This window comes from Colius striatus, chromosome 2 (assembly GCF_028858725.1).
Source record: "Colius striatus isolate bColStr4 chromosome 2, bColStr4.1.hap1, whole genome shotgun sequence".
Classification (NCBI taxonomy): domain Eukaryota; kingdom Metazoa; phylum Chordata; class Aves; order Coliiformes; family Coliidae; genus Colius; species Colius striatus.
The window spans coordinates 101352118-101371485 of record NC_084760.1 but is presented as its reverse complement, the minus strand read 5'-3'; the positions used below and the strand labels follow the sequence as shown (position 1 = coordinate 101371485).

Here is a 19368-nt window from a genome sequence, read left to right as displayed (position 1 = left end):
TCCAAGCTAAAGAGCCCCAATTCCCTCATCCTTTCATCATAAGGGAAATGCTCCACTCAATCACCTTGATGCCATTAAACATCTCTATGATGCAAAAATACTATGATTTGAAATATGAACAATTTTACTACAGAAAAAATATGCACTATTGAAACAGGTACAACTGACACCAATACATAAATAAAGGACACAAGACTTCATTCTTCATGATCACAGAACAGGTAGCTCCTACAGAACTATGTCAGGTATTACTAACATTTGACTACAATACACATTACACTAACTAGATGGACAGATTCTGTTCAAAAAAACAAAGGGTGTTCAGTATAAGCACATTAAGGTAGAAATTATACAGACAAACTATTTTTTTGTAATTTATGAAAAGGAGTAAAATTAGCTTTGATGCATCAGTAAAACGGATTTATACTTAAAGAGTTAGAGTAAGCTTTACACCATCTTTTACGCAGGTGTTAAGAAGGAAAGGAAGAGAGATGTCCTTGGACCCAGATGGTTAGGATAAAAACTGAATACAAAGCATGAAAACAATCTTCTTTCTACATTCAGCTTTACAACAATCCACAGCTATGTGTGCTGATATTGGGGAGGGTGAGGGTGACGAGATGATTTAATACAAATGCCTGTAATTGAGATTTGACTTTGTTGTTCTTCTTCTTTCAGTATAAAGCTTATCTCCTGGGCTTTGAAGGCAAATAGAATAGTCGATACTTTCCTGTCTTTCCCACATCCATAGTCAGGAATGAGGGGGGAAAAAAGGATGTTCTGCTTGAAGGACACAGGAGGAGATAAATCACTTGCCATTTCTCAAGAGTGTTGTACTCACACATTTGGACAATTTAATTCTCTAAGGGAGGGTAACAAAGACAAAAAGGAAAAGTAGATAGTTTTAAACTAATAGCTTAAAATACTGAATTTCAGAAGCACATATTTCTGAGCTATCTCTCGAGAAATTTTTGCCTGTGACAGTTTGAGAAACAGATAAGAATCCTAAGTATGTCTCATCAATACTTGTAGGTCCTTTAAACATCATAAGACATTGCATCTTCTTACTCATCTATGGAGCTCCAGAAATTATTCAAAGTGTTTAACATCAGATTTTTAGAAAAAACTTGGATTTCACAGATATCAAAATATAGAACTCCAAATGACACAAAGTTCAAAAGAAAACTGAAACCTGCCTGCTACGTGCAGTGTAACTGATTAATACCTTCATATGTTACTCTCCTAAGAAGCTACATTCCCGTGCTGCCATAAAAGGATGGCAGAGCCATAGATTACATAAAAATCTGGCAGATAAACACCTTTCAGAATTCAAACTGCTCAACAGTGCTAATTTTATGTAAAATATCAGATCCTGGTAAGCCTCCATAAGAAGCTCAAACTCACACAGATCATCACTACTTCAATCAAAGAGGGAGAAAAAACCAGCCACAACGGCCACACGGACTGTGGAAGAGTGCTAGAAATAGGAAAAAAGCAGGAAGAGGAAAGTTTATTTTTCTAAATAATATTACTATCAAAGCAGTATGAATGGTTGCAAGTGAATGGAAAGCTGGAAAGAGCCAGGGAAGAAAACAGGTCACCACCTTCAGCCAAGAGGAGGACAAAGAGTAGCATTCTCCTCAAGTTCCCTGTACTTCACCATAAGTACGGATCAAGAAAACACATCTTTAGCAGCAGCATTTAGAGAATAAAAATTCTTTTCTCTAGCAACCAGTTTCAACTCCTCACCATCTCCAGGTCTAAATAGTTTTTGGTCTGGTCTTCCTCATCTATCATTGTAGTTTTCAAATGCTTTGTTCTGACCTTTTAGAGAAGTATTTAGAATATTTGAAAATCTGGTATTAAGAAGTAAGATATTAGTGAGTGGCTTGTTGTAACTTGCAGCTGCTCCCCAGTAGAGATACAGGCTAAAAACGTAAAGCCTCAGAGGTACATGGGACTAAGTGTTTCACTGCTATGCTTTCAACATATAAGAAGAAAGCAGACTTTTTTTGTTGCCTGTATCATTGTAGATAACATGTCTGTGGGACATACGTGTATGGGCAAATTTTAGCTGAATTGGTTCTAATTATGTTAGAGAAAACAAAGGTGAACAGGTTTTTAGGTACTGATTCTGTATCATTTATGCCTATCGTCTCACATTTCTTATTCACTCCTGGTTCAGTGATATATTAGCCCAGGAAGGTTGTTTTTCTTGACATAAACCCCAAAGACAAATTGAATTTCATTACTGCCTTATGGTTGAAATAGTTGACAAGCCTTCTCAAAAAGTCACTTCTCTCCTAAAATCATTGACATCTAAAACCATCTGGGAAACAATAAAAGTAACCCAAACTTTCTTCCTGAAGAAACTGGCATTGTCTTTAACTATGCCATCACTGTTGAACAAGTAGATATGCGCAACAGCTTCATGCAGATAAAATGAACAATGAAATAATTTATTGATATTGTATCTTAAACTCCTTGTTTGCACAAATGGCAAAGTATATCACAATTCTCCTTTGTCTTCATAGGGTTGTCTAATCATATTCAAGTTTAGAAATGAAATAAGATTTCAAAAGCCGTGTTTACATGAAATAACTATCAGATTTTTGTGTGTGTGTGGCAACTGCATCCTAAATTGGTTTACAGCTGTCCGCTTTTCCTTAGTTCAGAAAACTGATTACATAAACATGTTCTAAACACATCTGAAAAAAATGGAAATTGATACTAAATATGCATTCCACATAGCGATATGAAAGGACATGTCGGCTCCTTACCAGAATTATATCAATACATGCAGGGCCACCAAGATGATCAGGGGACTGGAACATCTTTCATACAAGGAAAGGCTGCAGGAACTGGGGCTGTTTAGTCTAGAAAAGAGGAGACTGAGGGGAGATCTTATTAACATTTACAAATATCTAAAGAGTGGGTGTCAGGAGGCTGGGACATCCCTTTTTTCTATAGTAGCTAGCAACAGGACAAGGGGTAATGGGATGAAGCTGGAACACAAAAAGTACCACTTAAACATAAGAAAAAACTATTTCACTGTGAGGGTGAGGGAGCCCTGGCACAGGCTGCCCAGAGGGGTTGTGGAATCTCCTTCCTTGGAGGTCTTCAAGACCCACCTGGACATGATCCTATGTGACCTGATCTAGGTGAACCTGCTTCTGCAGGGGTGTTGGACTAGATGATCTCTAAAGGCCCCTTCCAACTCCTACCATTCTATGAAGATTTCCTCTATTAGCCATGGCGAATGCAGACTTATTTCAATTTTACGTCCATTAAAGAGAAACGTTCGTTTCTTAAGATTGGAAAATCAGGAACGGAAAACATGCATTGCAACAATGGCCACTGTCAGATGAGAGCAGGGAAATGCCAGGCTTTCCATAGTGGAGAGCATCATAAGAAATATTTTAAGTCTGTCACTGAATACAAGTAATCTCATAAATGAGTTATTTACTAGTTTTGCATGTAAAACCATACACAAGTGAGAAGTAAACAAAAAAATCCTAAAGGTGTTTGTGAAATGATTTTAAGAAGCTAGTGTCATAGCCTACTCTCTTCAATGCAAGTTACATGTCCTTTGGTCAGGATGCTACCTGGCTAAGAACCCCAAATATCTACAAAACGGTAAGAACGCAAACATAGAGCAAGTGTTCATTGATTTTATATAATGTTAGATTACTGTATGGTGTTAAAGACAATTTTAAAGTATTTGATGCTTATTTTAAATGCATAATTATTTTTATCTTCATTTTAACAAAAAAATCCCCCAAAGGTAATCCAGAGATGGATTTATAGATGCAGTTTCATAACACCTACACAGTGCTGAATGTACACCACAGTAAAATCAACTTGTGTTAAGGATATATAACTCATAATAATTCTCAGATGTAAACAGAAGAATAAAGTTACAGACTGAAGGAGTTAGCTGAATTCTGACAACTTTCAGAGCACTGCTGGGTCAGCTATATGACTCCCATTGATTTTAGTACAGGTTACCTAAGTCTTGTATTTCTCTGCTGAACAAGTGAGGCAACAGAAACAGCTGCTGAAGTGCCTCTGCTAAGCTTCAGATGTTTAATGATATTGACATGGCCAAAGCATCAAGCTACACTTTAAAAATTTGAGCTTTAATGTTATTTCAGAGCAGCACTTGATACTTATCTGTGGCTGTAATGCATTTTCATTTTACCTGTACTGAAAAAAAAATGAAGAACAGCAGGAAAGCAGCTATTCTAAGAAAAGAAGGCATAAAATGTAAATATAATGCAACAAAGAAGAAAATTAAGAAACTCCTCTTTTCCTTTATTAGAAATATGGGAAACAGATTGTGCTCATCTTGCTTAGGGCCAAGAGCCTCATTGTGTGGAATTCTGCCAGGCTCTGCCACACAGCTCACCAAGGAGTTTTGCTGTGTTAAAGAGTAAACCAGATGGGAAATTTGCTTCCAACAAGATAATTCTAATGGAAATTGTTAAAAGAGATATTCAGCTTCCTCTGCTATTTTATTGTGTACAATGAAGGAAAAGAGAATGAAAGACTATTAAAAAAAAGATACAGAAAATGTTAAAATTCCAAATATTAATCATAAATCTGTTTTAAAATTTACCTGCCTCAGCACTACATCTGCTTACATAAAACACATATCAGGCTAAAGCTGCATCTCATACAACAGCAGTTACTATCAATAATATACCTTAAAATTATGTAAAGTAAATCAAAATACTCAAGTTGAAGGTCAGCCCATAGCTTCATAGACCTTGATGATCAAATATGTAGCATGTCAAAAGACTGCTACACCTATGGCCTCTAAGATGGTAACAGACTTGGCCTTTTTGTCCAACACCATGAAGACAATGTCTCAGGTTCTTAAAAGCCCTAATATTTCCTAGATGATCTACAAAAAAACAAAGATTAGGTATAGTTCCTGTTATGCAATAAACAGCTTTTTCAACATAGGCTACAATCATCTAATCAGAACAACAAATTTATTCTTATACGAAGAAAAAAGGTGGTAAAGGCAATATTTTGTAAACAAGGCAGCTTAGACACATACTAAACTTATTATTTCTGAGAAAAAGGGTCAGTTATCAAACTCATACTTCAGTTATAGCCACCCAGTTTCCCACCCTTAATCATAAAATAGGCAATTTTTTTTTTTTTAGCTCGCTCCCTTGGATTAAAAACTGCTCTAAGCTTCCTTTTCTTCAGGAATTGGTCTATAGCAGACAGACATTCTAAACAGTCTTTGAATTTGTCCTGCCACGTTTCTCCAATCAGTAAGAGAGCAGACTGGAATGAAATTGATATGATTGGATAAAGGAAAATCAAATTTTTTCAACATTTGTCTTCAGTAATCTGATTATGAAGCTTTTAGTAATAGTCTAATTACTTTGAAGTTCTGAACATATGTTTCAACTGAGAGTATTCCACAGAGGACACTGTATCAGAAAAGAAAAAAATGCAAACACAAATGTACCAAAAATATTTCAGCTCATCAAAAGAAAAATTAAAAGTGAAAGGAGAACCATATGCCAGAGATGTAATGCTATGTCCGATGTGAAGCAGTTTCATTTTCATTATCCACAATTTTTTTTTTAACACCAATGAGGAAAGTGGAAAATATTTTTTCCAGGACTTCAAAGCACATTACCAGAAAGTTACACGAATGGCATATTTAAAACAAAGAAATACACAGAAAATTACTAACACAGCAGATGAACACTGTTCCTTAAATTCTGAAAGAAAAAAATTCCAGAGCTAATGTTTCCACTGATGAAAAGGGCATCTTAGAGAAACAGCTTACATAGTGGTCTTGAAAAGTCCAGATATTTCAGTTTCCCGTGACTCTTCCTCTTTTGAAGTTAACTAAATATCCTTAGCTCTGTACACTGAAAGTTATTAGATCTGAAACAAGACAGTTCTATTGTCTAAGTCTCCTAGTGAAAAAAAAAAAAAACCAAAAACAAATCCATGAACTAAAAAGGGAAACTCACCACTGGTCAAAACACTTAAGAAATGCTAAACAAATGATATAGAAAACAGCAGCACAAACAGGAAAACTTTGGGAAAACAAAGAAAAGGAAGTAGTGGAACTACATCATCAGGCAGAAAAGCTGTACACTGTTAACAAAACACAGTGGTCGTCACAACAGTGATGAACAAAACTAAGTGTATCTGTTTCAAGAAAGACAGCTTTGTTTTTTTGTTTTCTTGTGGTTTTTAGATATCACCAACAATTTACAGCTGTAAATTCACTTGCTTCAGTGCTCATCTATGTCATCATAACCAAGTTTAGTATGTAGCATACCAGAGAAATTTCAGGTATTTGTAATCATATGAAAAAGTTTTAACAGATAAACTAAAGCAAAATAGGATGTCTGCCTCTTGTGATAACAAACATATTGTTAATATCACCTTCACAGAAAACACAGTACAACCAACACCCTTTTATGGCAACTGCTCTCTAAAAAGCTGTGATTTCATTTCCTACACATTAATATTGCTGTCCTTTAAACTGCCATGGAATGACAAGTTCTTTCCTCAATTAGCATCTTCATCCATCTTTACCAGCTTCTGAAGTTCTTAATAAATCATATCAATTTCTAAATGCTTTTCTTTCATATAGTCACATCAGGATTGTGTATACTCTCGGTAGAGGGGCTTAGGTTTAGAGACAAAGATAATGTCAGAAGAAGTTCCAAAAGCACAGAACAAAGCATGTAAAAATATTTTTGTTGTTTTCTTATCAAAACGTATATGCTATAGGGACAAGTAGTACATAACTAAAGAACTTTCTATATATACAGAAAATAAAACACACAATCTCACTCAGCTTTCAAAATCAGGGTTAAAGGGAAGACTAATGGCAAGGTACCCCTTGAGAACATTCATTTGATAACAAGCTTCCTTTCATCATTTCAACTTAGTTCAAACCAGCTGAGCATAGAAAATTGTCAGTCTTCCTTAAAAATCATAACTGGAATTAAGCTGAATGAAAAGAAGTGTGAATTAAAAACTGTATGCAGGATCCAAGCGATTTATTTTTGGAGAAGTTTATTGGGCACTGGCCCACTGTTCTTTCTAGATGTATGTGTGTGTGTTCTTATTGTTTCCTCCTACTCCAAAGACAACTGGCAGGAAAAAAAAAATGGCATACAGTATCACAATTTCAAAGCTCATCAGAAGAGATGAAAGCTTTACAATAGTTTTAGAGTCAGAATTTAAAACTTTCCCTCATTGAGACTGTTAGCATGAATAACTGCTTTAAGACAACAAAGCAGGAAAACAATTGATGTGGTTATTTTTTCTGAAGTGTATCATTTGCTATGCCACTTCTTTTGGAAGGTATTGCAATGTATTTAGAAGGAACTGCTGAAGATTTTGTGGCTTATCCGTGACAGGCATGTAGTCACTGTAAAAATGACATCACTGAAGTGTCCTTCATAAAGTTCCCACATACTTAATGCAGCATAATTGTGATAAATTATTTACTACAATCTTTTGTCTGAACGCGTGAGAATTCATTAATCAGAGTGCCTTCCGCAGAAGAGATGCATGTTTACTGGCACAAATACCAGTTACCACTGTATAAACTGCTCAAGGGCAGAAAATAATACCCAGTCTCATGATTAATTGTTCATTAATTTCTACCCTTAAGATTACTGATCTCAAATTTAATATTTGACTAATGGCTGCAGAACTGATTCCTCTTATCATTTTAACAGACATTTTGTAATAACATCACAAAGCTCTCATAGTTATTTTCACATCCCTCAAAGAACAATTTTTGTGCTACAACTTTTTCTCTGTCAAATTTCAACAATACTAATGTAGGCACAAACATCCTTATTGAGAAAAGTGATGCAACATAAAAGTCACTGCTTAAAAAGTCAGGTTACTACAATCAGGCAGGCATCATAGTCCACCTCAAAAAGTGCACAACAATAAACTCTTTCTTCCTCCATCTTGTCCAGCCTCAGGAATAAAGCATACAAGAGGGTACTGACAGATCAGATAAATAGGATGGATTTTTATCCTTATTTTGTAAGGTCATGCATCTTTCCACTCCTAATGAAAACACAAAGGGATTGGGAGAAGTCAAAAGGTACAATACCAGGAAACTGAAGAAATGTTAAAAGTATATATTTTAAAGTATGTAATTTACCATACTAAAATTTTGTTACTTAATGATTATGAAGTAAGTCCTCATAAAATACAAACATTTGCAAGATGCCACACACACGCATTTCAGAATGGAGAAAACATGTAGAGTGAAATAACTGACAATTATATAATTAAAGCTTGTCTGCTAATTATCTCCAAATAAGCCTTTGTAGTGGCATTCTGTGAATCCTGGGTATATAGTGGCACATTTGTAACATTTCCATCTTCTTTTAATGGAAAACTTCATACATCACTGGTTACATTTTCTGTTAGAAGTTGATTTTCAGTCCAACAATACTTACACATAGTGCATCACAAATAAAAAAAAATGACTGAAAAGAATGAATTGTATCTTGAATTGTATCTCTTTTACATAAACCTGTTTGGGAAAGTAACAAAGATCCTTTAGGTTTCTACTAAATATAACTTGAAAAACTGTATCATTCTCAATATTGTTTGCTTCTGTGGCCTGATCACTTACACAACTGACAGTTCCATATGCTAGACCAATTATTTTTTTTTTCAGTAAATGGGGATTTTTGTGTTTCCAATTAAGAAATCTACTTCACCTCTTGAGGCAGTGTTCTCAATCAGAATCCAATAATGTCTTTAGCTTTCAACATACCTACGAAAACACACTACTTCGGCAAGGACTCTTAAGTAGCAGCATTTTCTGTTATGTATTCCAAAATATTTTTCAGATTATCATATTTTGTTAGCATAGGCTTTTTTCTAATTGTTCTGGAAGTAAGTGGAATAAGAAGTTCTTAATTTTATTCTCATTTTACAGATAGGCTGGACCAAATGTTTTGGCCACAGATACTGTATTTACATATTATATATGCAAGAATTTATCCTTTTTGCTACTGAAGTTGTTTTGGTTTATTTTTGTCACTCAGAAAAAGAAGCTAGGTATTTAAATATAATCTTCTACTTTATAATACTATTTGTTCAAAGGACTGTAAAATCCTTTGTCAGTTCTGGATACGTTTCCAACATCAGCAGAAGCTTCGCATATTCTGCAACCATTGAGGGTGAAGATGCACAAGAAAAATTCAACAGATCAAAAAAGCATTCTGCTAAAATTACTTAGGCTCAATTTTTCTATCTCCTGCATTTTCTAGTTATCTTGAGACAACTTTGGCGTTCACTGGGCCCTTCTTGAGAATGATGGCGCGCAAAAATGGGCAGGCTTTTTGCTACAATAGCAAGTTGAATTAGTTCAACAGTAAAATTAGTATTACAATCACTGAGAGGAAGAAGGCAGGATGCACAGATGGCAGCAGAGAATGGGAGGGAGGAGCAAGGGAAAAGGAGATGGCAGCAAAACCTTTTAACGACTGATTCAGCTAGATCCGAAGCCAGTTACATAACCCTATCACAACAGGAATTTAGCACAACAGAGTCAAATCTTAAATTAACTTGCATACATGTATTTATTCACTCACTATTCTCTTTACAGATGTATCACTAGGTAACCAGATAATACAGAAAAGGATGAGCACTTTGGCAATGGGAAATAATTTTAAGCAACTGCCAGATAGCCTATCTGTAGTGTCCTGAGAGACTCAGAAAACTGCATCAGAACATCCTTAGGCACTGCTTAATTAGCTTCTGCTGTGTCTTCACACTACAAAACTGTTATTTTGTGGATGTCTGAAAAAAAAAAAAATCCTCACAAAAAATAAACTCCTCTCTTCCCACCCCAAAATAAATTAAAAACCCAAACAACTAAAGAAATAAAACATCATTTGCTTCTGTCCTTGCTACTCTTCTCTTGAACAGAAATCCAAGCAAAATGTCTTCTTATTCCTCTTCAAGGAAGCAAGGAAATCCAGAATGATCACAAATACCTAACAGAAACCAGATGTCTTTTAAAGAGAACTATTTTATATGATACTAGTATTCTAAAACCTTGCTGATAAAATCGTAACAAAACATTTTGTAGGAAAGGGATCAATAAATTGTAAATCCAGCAAAACTTTCGTGATGCAGTTCTGAACATATAGTACAATAATCACCCTAGCAGAATAAAGAAATGCTCAAACTAACCCCAGCAAAACAGGTCATGTGTATGAAATATGAGGAGTCTCTGATATTCTGACATTTAGGTTTTGTTTAATCAAATTAACATTGGAAAGATTATTGTGTATGTTTGTGAAGTAAGTGTATTAGTGATCTACAACCCAAGCTACTATTCCAGTGAAAAGTATGGTAGTAGAACTATCCATACCGTTACATAAACTGAAATGGAACACCAAGATGACAAGAATAAAAGAAAGAAACATAAAAATCACAGTATGAGATCATCAACATTTCTAAGCACTTTCAAAATACTTTTCCTTATTTGCTAAGCTGGCACCGTTATTTTCTAGTCTGAATTCATTCTGGAAAATGCTGAAAGAGTTTCTTCTTATTTTGTTCCAGAAGGTTATTTTTATAACAATTAAAAAAAGAAATAATTATGCAGAAAGTAAAGATTATCAACACATTGAAAGACTGTAACCCAGAGCTAAAACTTTCACCCAGGCTCGCATTCTCCCTCAAATTGATTACTGCTGTATGAATCATATTTCACTGTCAAAGCCCTTCCCTACCTGTCTCTACTACTACATTCATCTCTTATTCACTACAGAAAATCTGACCTGCCAATGTTAACTATCTAGTGACTGTTTGGGGCTTTTCCCGAGTTTTTTTGGTCTTTGAGAGGTATTTCCTGAAAAATTACATGAAGTTGTCCCAATATCTTCCTTCAAATTCAGTTTTAATCTTTCCTATCTGTAATACCTACTGAAAAAAATCAGTATCAGATTTTCAGGAAGGTAACATTACTGTCAATGTTACTGACTAAGAAATAGCTCAGCCAAGACAACTATGGGTTGCCACTTCCCTTGTGACAATACTGGTTCTCAGATGATCCAAAGGTAAGATGATGTATGGTATAAAATAAATTAAAAAAAAAAACCCAAAACACCCAAAACTCTCCCATGCTCCTAAGTAAGTGGGGATTTTGATAATTAAGATCACTTAAGTAGCTCACTCTGGAGTCAAATGAATAGCAATGTCAGTTCCAGGAGCACGTGGTGGGTAGTAATGTGGAATGGAGAGCATTGAAGGTGGCAACCAACTGCACTACACACCACCACTGTTTGTACCAACTCAGCAATTTAAAGGGTCAAGCAAGAACAGAGGGTTAAGGGACATCCTTTTAGTTACATCCACATGACTGTTCTATCATCACAGTGTGAAACAACTCAGAGAATTGACCCAGATTTATTTTGTATTATTTTTTTACTTCATAGTGTGCCTGAATAGATGTTTGCTCTACTGCAACTGAAAGATTAGACTGCTGGTGTAAGGGCACAAGTAACATATAGCAAAAGCAGCAGCAATATCTAAACACAGCACTGCTACAACATAATTTTCAGTATGAAAAAAAGCCTCCTAACCCACATTTTTATTGTACATATTAACCTTCATCCATCTCCTTTGTTATACTACAGTACTTATTACAGTTATGGCATTTTTTGTTCTGTAACTACAAAACTCTCAGATACTGAGATGCTACAAATAAAATGCTTAAGTAATAAGAAAAAATCCTTAGGAAATCGGTATATTTGTATGTTGAATCTGCAAATAGTTGTTCGGGCTTTTCTCTTCCAAACATTTGAGGGAGCTGTTTATCAGGGGTGTACTTTACTGAGCAACTGGAATTTTTTTCTTGTTTGGAAATATATTTCCATAGTCTAATTTTAAAACTGTTGGCCTCTTTTGGGGCGGGGGGGGGGGGGGAGGGGAGGGAATAAATTGAGGAACCAACTATGTACTGAACTTTCTGAGGATTTATTTAGCCTTTTAATTAAACCTCTAAGAAGCATACTTAAACCTCCCATCTAAAAAAAAAATTACTGATTTCAATAGTGCTGGCTTGACATAATAATGAAACAGAACATTTGATTAGCTTATATTTATAGAAGGGCAACATTGTTGTGATAAGCTACCCACACAAAAGCTATATGCTAATAGCTGTAAAAAGGGTTACCTGCTTTTAGTCTATGACTATGTCATGAAGTCACATTCCCTATTACAATCTTAACTTTCTTTACCACAGGACAGAAATTAGCAATGCTGCATCAAATTATAGAGCTGTAATCGTTGCTACTGAAAAACTTTGCTTATCAAATTAACTTAGGCACACAAGCCTCTGAGAAGTTTTTGTCCAGTTCTGGTCAATCCACAAAGATCATCTTGTATCACTGTAAAATAACAACAGGATATTACACTTGCTGACCAATTTGTCTTCCAGATGCTCATATCAATACGGGAAAAAAGTGCAAATAGGAAACTGGAACGCTAGGAGGTCAATTAATGTCTTTCAGGGCTTACTTAAAAATAAGTAGCCCTCAGCTTGCTTAAATCCTTTCTTTTTTATTTTATCCTTTAAAGCAAATAAAAATAAAATCTACAGCCCCACCAAGTAGATCACGAGGCCTACAGTTATTACCCATATTTTTCTCTTGCCAAAGTAAACTACCTCAAGAAATAGAATCATAGAATGGTAGGGTTGGAAGGGATCTTTAGAGTAATCATCTAGTCCAGTCAAACAAGAGTTATTTAATACATAAAATTTTCATTACAAAATCTGTTATCGAGTCCTGGATTACAAGAACAACTACACTTTGTTTCTAAACATATTTAAGTGTAACCCTCACTCCATTTCCTCACCTCTTTTACTCCATGGCTACATTAGTTAACATTCATTTCTATCTCCCGTTTTAGTGATAGAAAACAACTGTCCTTAAAATTATCATCAATAACCATTCTAAAATATCAAGAAGTTGTACATAAGCTAGCTGTAAACTTATTGTGGAATATATTTTATAAATACTTCAGGCTCTTTATGCATCCTCATGAAAGCTCTCCAACACTTTGACAGAGCACTGCCAACAGCAGAACTCTGACCCTAGCAGTAACAAACAAGCACAGGGCAATGCAGCCACACAGACCTTGCACTGAGTTCATTTATCAGACTTTATAGAGTTAACCTAGTTTAAAAAAAAAAAAAAAAAAAAAACACAATCAAAAACAAAAGGATTGAAAGTTCTGTAACATCATACAGATAGGCCTGTAAGACAGGCTTATATGAAAAAACAACAACCTACAAACCTACCATTGAGATCTTCAGTCTAACATTTTTTCTTCTCTGACAGAGATAGAAAAATGCAAAAGAGTATTTTAACAATGTCACCTGTATCAAAAATGCTAAGAAAATGTTATATTTCAAATATTGAAATAGATTTTAAAAGTTTTCAGAATCCATGAAACCAGTCTGTGAAAATTTCTGAGCAAATAATTAAGATTTTTTCCAACAGAAGACCATTTCCAACTTTTTCACAAAAGCATCATACTAATACCACAAGTACCAGTTTTAACCTTCGATTCATGATCTAAACATAGGTCTTTCACTTTATAGTAAAGCTAGTACTGCTCTCTATGGACAACTCCAGTGGGTTTATGCTGCTATCTGGAAATCTAAGCATATTTTCACTCAGGTTCCTTTCTATATTAAAGTTAGAAAAATCATACAGTGATACTGTTTGAGAACTTACATGCATGTCAGTATAGTCCAAAAAGGTACATTAAAGCAACTAAAATTTGATTCCGTAATGGTAATTCCTACTTTGCGTTGGTTAGAATATACACATATAGTATTCTCTGGTTAAAATGAAAAATACACCATATATGCATAAGTGAAAGGAGCAACGAGGAATCATTCTGGCAATTTCACTTAGAAGTAAAGCACGTTACAGAACAACACCACATTTATACATCTTTACCATTTCCCTTCACAAATATTTTTAAAGATATACCCAAGATTTAAAATTGCTCAACCAATCATGAATTCAGTAGAGTCACACATATGTCAGCTTGCATGAACTTTCAAGATAAATTTGTCCACAGAATCTCTACAGGAACAGAATGTTGCATAATTAACTTGCTGATACTATGTTCTAAATGCATGTCACACAGATGAAACCAGTTACACATTCTGATGGTGTTCTTCAAGGAATAACCTCTTATTGAAACTATGCACATACTGGTTTTTTTTAGATACTACGTTAGCACTTAGAAATTCGTGTATAAGAAAATCACTCTCTGTTCAGCCAACAAAATCTAACATGGTAGGAAGAACTAATAACAAGCAGGAGGGGAAATCATATGAAGACTATTAAAAGTCAGTAACACAAATCAATTGCCTTGAACAACAGGTCCTGTGGAAAGAAAAGCATCCTGAACAAAATATGTTTAAAAAAAATCAAAGAAATTTGAGTATGGTCAAACACTAGAAGGAAAATGGAGTAAAAAGGTTCCCCTACTTCACTGGACCAAAAAAAAAAAAAAAAAACCCCCCAAAAAAAAAAAAAGAGAGAAAAGATTAAAAAAGAATTAAAAAAGAGTAATATTAGCATGTTAATCAAAAAAAGAAACAAAACATTCCCCAAATATTCAAACTCATATATTAAGAAAAAAACCCACATTTAGTTGAAAAACTCACAGGACTCTGGAACACTTTTTAGATGTTTAATTTAAAAATAATGTTTTGACATCAAATTACAAGTTTTCCAATTTAAGAGGTCTTATGTAGACCGCACACAAAGCATTAAGCCTGAAGAAAGCAAGAAATTGTTAAAATGCAAGTGTAACTACTACATTTTACATAATTCCCAAATTTGATAAGTGAAAGCAAGATGAAATGTGCAACGACAGGCAGGGATTACAAAATAGATTCTCCAATTTGGGGGAATCCTTAGGTATGCATTCATCTTGAAAACAACAGGTGAAAAATAGCAGAACACGTGCTTTTGAAATCAATGATTCATGTCATATCAGCATGATATGGACACACAAACCAACTCAAGGCCCAAACGGCCTAACTTCCAACAAGATTAAGCCAAAGTTCCTTCTTTTTCAGATCACTGCACGCAGTTAACACACCACACCTGTAACCACTGAGGTAAAAAACCATTAAAAGGTCAAAAGGGCTCTCAAACCAAACCAGCCTTGCCCGGCAGTATTTGCAATCGGCATACTGAAGGGAAACAAAACAGAATTTTGAAACGATCTCTGTCACAAGCCTTGGACAGGTCGTTGCTGTGTCATCCCCCACCAGAGGGGCGAAGAAGGTCCCTCAGCACTTAGACCGCCGAATCCTCCGCACAGCCCCGCGAAGTGCGCGCCGTGCTTTAACCAGAGGAGCAGTGCGACGGCCAAGGAGAGGGCGAAAGCACGGCCAAGCCGACAGCCGCTGCTACGGCCCGGCCGGGCCCGGCGGAACCGCAGCCACCGCCGCGCGGTGTCCCGGCTCGTTTCCGAGGGCACTGGCCACCACCCGCAGCGCGGCCCGGGGCGAGGCAGCGCAGAGGCAGAGCGAAATCAGAAAAGCGAGATGAGAGCCCAACACCCCCCGAAGCCGGTGCACTACTGACAGCGGCGGCGGCAGTAGAAGGGCAGGCAGGAAAGGGCGGATCTGCATCCGGGACCACTCGCTCCCTGCCGCGCTCACTCACCTATCATGGCAGCGGCGGCGGGGCAGGAGAAGGGAATGGACGGGGAAAAGGAAGGAGGCGAGCGCGGCGCGCCTGGGGGCCTGGCGGCGCGAGCCGCAGAGCCAGCTGGGGGCGGATTGGGCATGCGCCTCTGCGGGGGCCGCGTGTGGGGATGGGCGGGAGGACACAGACACGCGAGCGCGGCCCTCTGGGTGCCGTAGTTCTCGTCTGTTCACACCTCCCCACGTGAGCGCCTTCCCCCCCTTCCCCGCCGTGTTAATGACTGTCTGTTGATTCCCGTGGAGCGCGCCTGCCCGTGGGCTGAGCCCGGCGGCGGTTCGCCGTTGAGGTCTCGGTAGTTAGTCTCGTGCCTCCCAGGTGCACGTGATGCCCGCCGCGAGGCAGCGGGTTGTTGACGCCGTTGCCTAGAGACGGGCGCGAGGCCGGGGACGCGTGCTGGCGCCTGCAGCGGGCAGCGCGCGCCCCGTCCCCAACGGACGCTGCTGAGGCACCCTGGCGGGAGGCGCTCGGGCTGAAGGGGCGGCGGGGCGGGGAAGGCGCCACTGGGGCGTGGAGAGCAGGTGATGATGGAGCCCCGGGGCGGTGGGGAGGGGGATGCGAAACTGGGATGCAAAAGGGGACTGGGGGCGGTGAGAGACGAGGACAGGCGAGGAGGCCTGTCGGGGAAGGCGCGGGAGTGACGTTGGGGGATATGCCGGTGGTTGGGAGGGTAGCAGAGGTAGCGTTTTCCAGCTCACCGGAGGCGGGGCGCTGATGTTTTGTTTGCTTTTTCCAGTCTGAATTTTACATCTTGCCCGTTGCCGACGCTGGTGGGGTGATGGTAGTGGAGAAAGCGGGCTCGAGCCCCTCAAAGCCCGTAGGTGGCAGGTACCCCCAGCTGCAGGAGCCAAGGGGGCATGTGAAGAAAAGCAAGAAACAGGTCTGCGACGGATTCACTGTCAAAGCCATGATGAAAAACACTGTGGTATGTTTGCTGCTAGGATAGAGGTGTTGCCACTTAACTTATTCAGACGTGTACAGGAAGCATAGCAATTTAAAGCCGGGGATAAAGCATGCCAGGGAGGCGTGCAACTTGCTAAAACTTTATCTGGAGTTTGCTGGTTGTTGAAATTACCTTCAGGCTTTAGGGAAGTCTTGTAACCGTCTGTGCCTGTGGAAATTGGGATGCTTTGCCTACAAGCATATTGCTTTTGTGGTACAATTCTTTCCTATTAGCAATGCACATTTTACTAACTGCCTATAGAATGGTGTGCAAGGCTTACTACCCTGCATTTAGCAAAATTATGTGAAATGACACTGTAGTATTATTTGAAAGTGTTTTCCTATACTGGCACAGTGTGTTATAAATTTGATGTGAATGTGATGTAGGATGGCAAAGATCTGGAAAATACAATAATTTTCAAAATAAACATGAAAAATAATAATAAGCTTCTAAACATTAGTTCTCCAACTCGTAGTTCAAAGACAAAGAGGAGTTGGTCTAGCATTGCACTAACAGTCCCAATTTGTAATGAATTTACAGGGATGTGAGTGAAAATACTAGGATAAAGGCATTTCAAATTGATTTACGTTGTTTTATTTGTCGATTTTTGTTGGATTTAGGAATAAAAAAGAGCTTAAGCTAGTACAGAACACAAATGTTCAACATGTAAGTGGATAATATGAGCACAAATCTGTGCTTAAACACCTTTATTTGGACACTGTTCAAGGTGTTAACAAAGGCTTGTGTTCTCAGGTTTTTTTATTACTATCTATTATTCTGACAACAGTTTTGAAATACATTATTTCCCTTGTTTTGCTGAAACAGTCTTCCTGCAGCAGTCTCTCTGGACTTGTTATCTATAAGAGCATCCTTTTAAAAACCCAAGCACATCCATCTTTAAACAAATTTTAAATGGAGTAGAAATCATGCACATTAGAAACTTCTTCCTTATTAGTGAAATTAAAACATCTTTCACCTTAGTGGAGAAAATACAAGGTGAAAGCAACCAAAAAAACCCCATGGTTTAAAGATTGTTTAGTTTGTTTTTAATTTTAGGTATGTGGAAGAGACTGTTAACACTCAGTGAGTTTAAGGGTTAATTTTTAAAAGAAGTTACCTCTTCTCTGGGCAAAATTCAAGTCACTGATATACCTTGATATGTAAAAGATGCTTGATTTTATCAAGAAGAATCAGCAGTTTCAGTGTAGTTTGAAAAATACATATTTAATTTTTTAAAAAGAGCTTTGACTTTTGAACCTAAATAGCTATGAGTTTAATCAGGATTTAAGTTTTCTTTTAAATATTCATAGAGTTTTATCTAACTTCCAAAACCTTAACAGAATGTTAAATACACGGTACTGTCATTAAGCAACAGCAAACAGATAAATCTGCTGCCTTTGAGCTACTCATTGGATCATAGAAATGATGGGTTTTCTTGCGTTGACCTCTGGAGATAATGTAACCCAACTTCCCATCTGAAGTGAGACAGTCAGTAGCATTTGATTGGGTCAGTCCTGGATTTTCCTAGCTAAGTTGTGAAACCTTCCAATATCAGAGATTCCCTAAAGTCTCCAGGAAACCTGTTTCGTTGCTGCCCTGCCTGCTTGCTCCTCTGCCTGCTTCCTTGGCAGCCTGTCAGAAGTAGGGTTAATAGGGTTCTGACCCTCTTGAAGATTCTGCTCATAACTGGGAAGGAAGCATTTCAACTGTTAGAGGTCCTGGAAGAGTCATAGTGCCAGGGCTGTATTTTGCAAAAGCTCCAAGTGAGGACAGGCAGTGACTGAAATCACTTCCAGTCAGTGTGCAAAAAAATCAGGGTAAAGAATATTTCACTGCCACGCTGTCTATGCAGAAGGGGGTGTCCCTTTTCTCTTTTCCCACAACTGGTTAAATGGAGCTTCAGATTTATTAAGTACTCACTTGCCAGAGGTTGACATCATCAATTAAGTTCTCTTGGAAAGCTTAGGAGTTAACTGGAGAGTTAAAAGCACAGCAGGCAAATACAGTTAAGACGTGGTAATTCTTTTTGTTAACAGCATGAAAAGGCACTGAGTTGTCAGGAACGTGTTCAGCATCTCCAGGTCAAACAAGCAGGTAGAGATTAATAGCCTTCAGCGCAAACATGCAGTGAGCCTTAAACTCTTAACATAGAGTCTCACATGTTACCGTTATGCATATATGACTGTAAATATTGTAGCAAATATTCCAGGATGCTTTGATGATGCTTGTCCAAATTCCATTTTACTGAGCCATTTTTTCATAAAAGTTGCCGGATAAAGTTTTCTTCAGAGGTCTCTTTTCATAGCCAGTAGAAAGCACAGAAATTAAGTACATAAGATATTCAATATTTTTCTTAGCTCTGGCTAAATCTGAATTGGAAATACAGTACTTAATAATATTTACCAAAGAAAATTGTTTCTCAACTGAGGAAAGTGTTTTAGTTTTTGTTATTCCAAACCTGTGAATTCATATAGCAGTCTAGATTAAGAGTGAGATGCAGTAAAGGTCTTCTACACTAACAAGCCAAATACATTTATGTTTTAGTTGTTTTGTCCTCTAAATGGAATAAAAAATGCCATGGTACATGCTTATACTTCACATGTACCACATGGGTAAAAATAGGAATATAATTTAAAATTCATA

The 19368-nt window shown here is 37.4% G+C and overlaps 2 protein-coding genes across 2 annotated transcripts in view; one reads left to right on the top strand and one right to left on the bottom strand.

Annotated features, from left to right (window-relative positions):
* PRKN (parkin RBR E3 ubiquitin protein ligase) overlaps positions 1-15810 on the bottom strand; it is a 710202-nt gene extending 694392 nt beyond the window's left edge. The window contains exon 1 of the mRNA XM_061990230.1: positions 15744-15810. Within this exon, the coding sequence (XP_061846214.1) occupies positions 15744-15750 (7 nt within the window). The 5' untranslated portion in view covers positions 15751-15810. The remainder of the gene's footprint in view (positions 1-15743) is intronic.
* A 450-nt stretch (positions 15811-16260) lies between these two features.
* The window catches only part of PACRG (parkin coregulated), a 227877-nt gene continuing 224769 nt past the window's right edge, over positions 16261-19368 (top strand). Inside the window, exons 1-2 of the mRNA XM_061991617.1 lie at positions 16261-16303; positions 16519-16707. Of these exons, the coding sequence (XP_061847601.1) occupies positions 16561-16707 (147 nt within the window). The 5' untranslated portion in view covers positions 16261-16303; positions 16519-16560. The remainder of the gene's footprint in view (positions 16304-16518; positions 16708-19368) is intronic.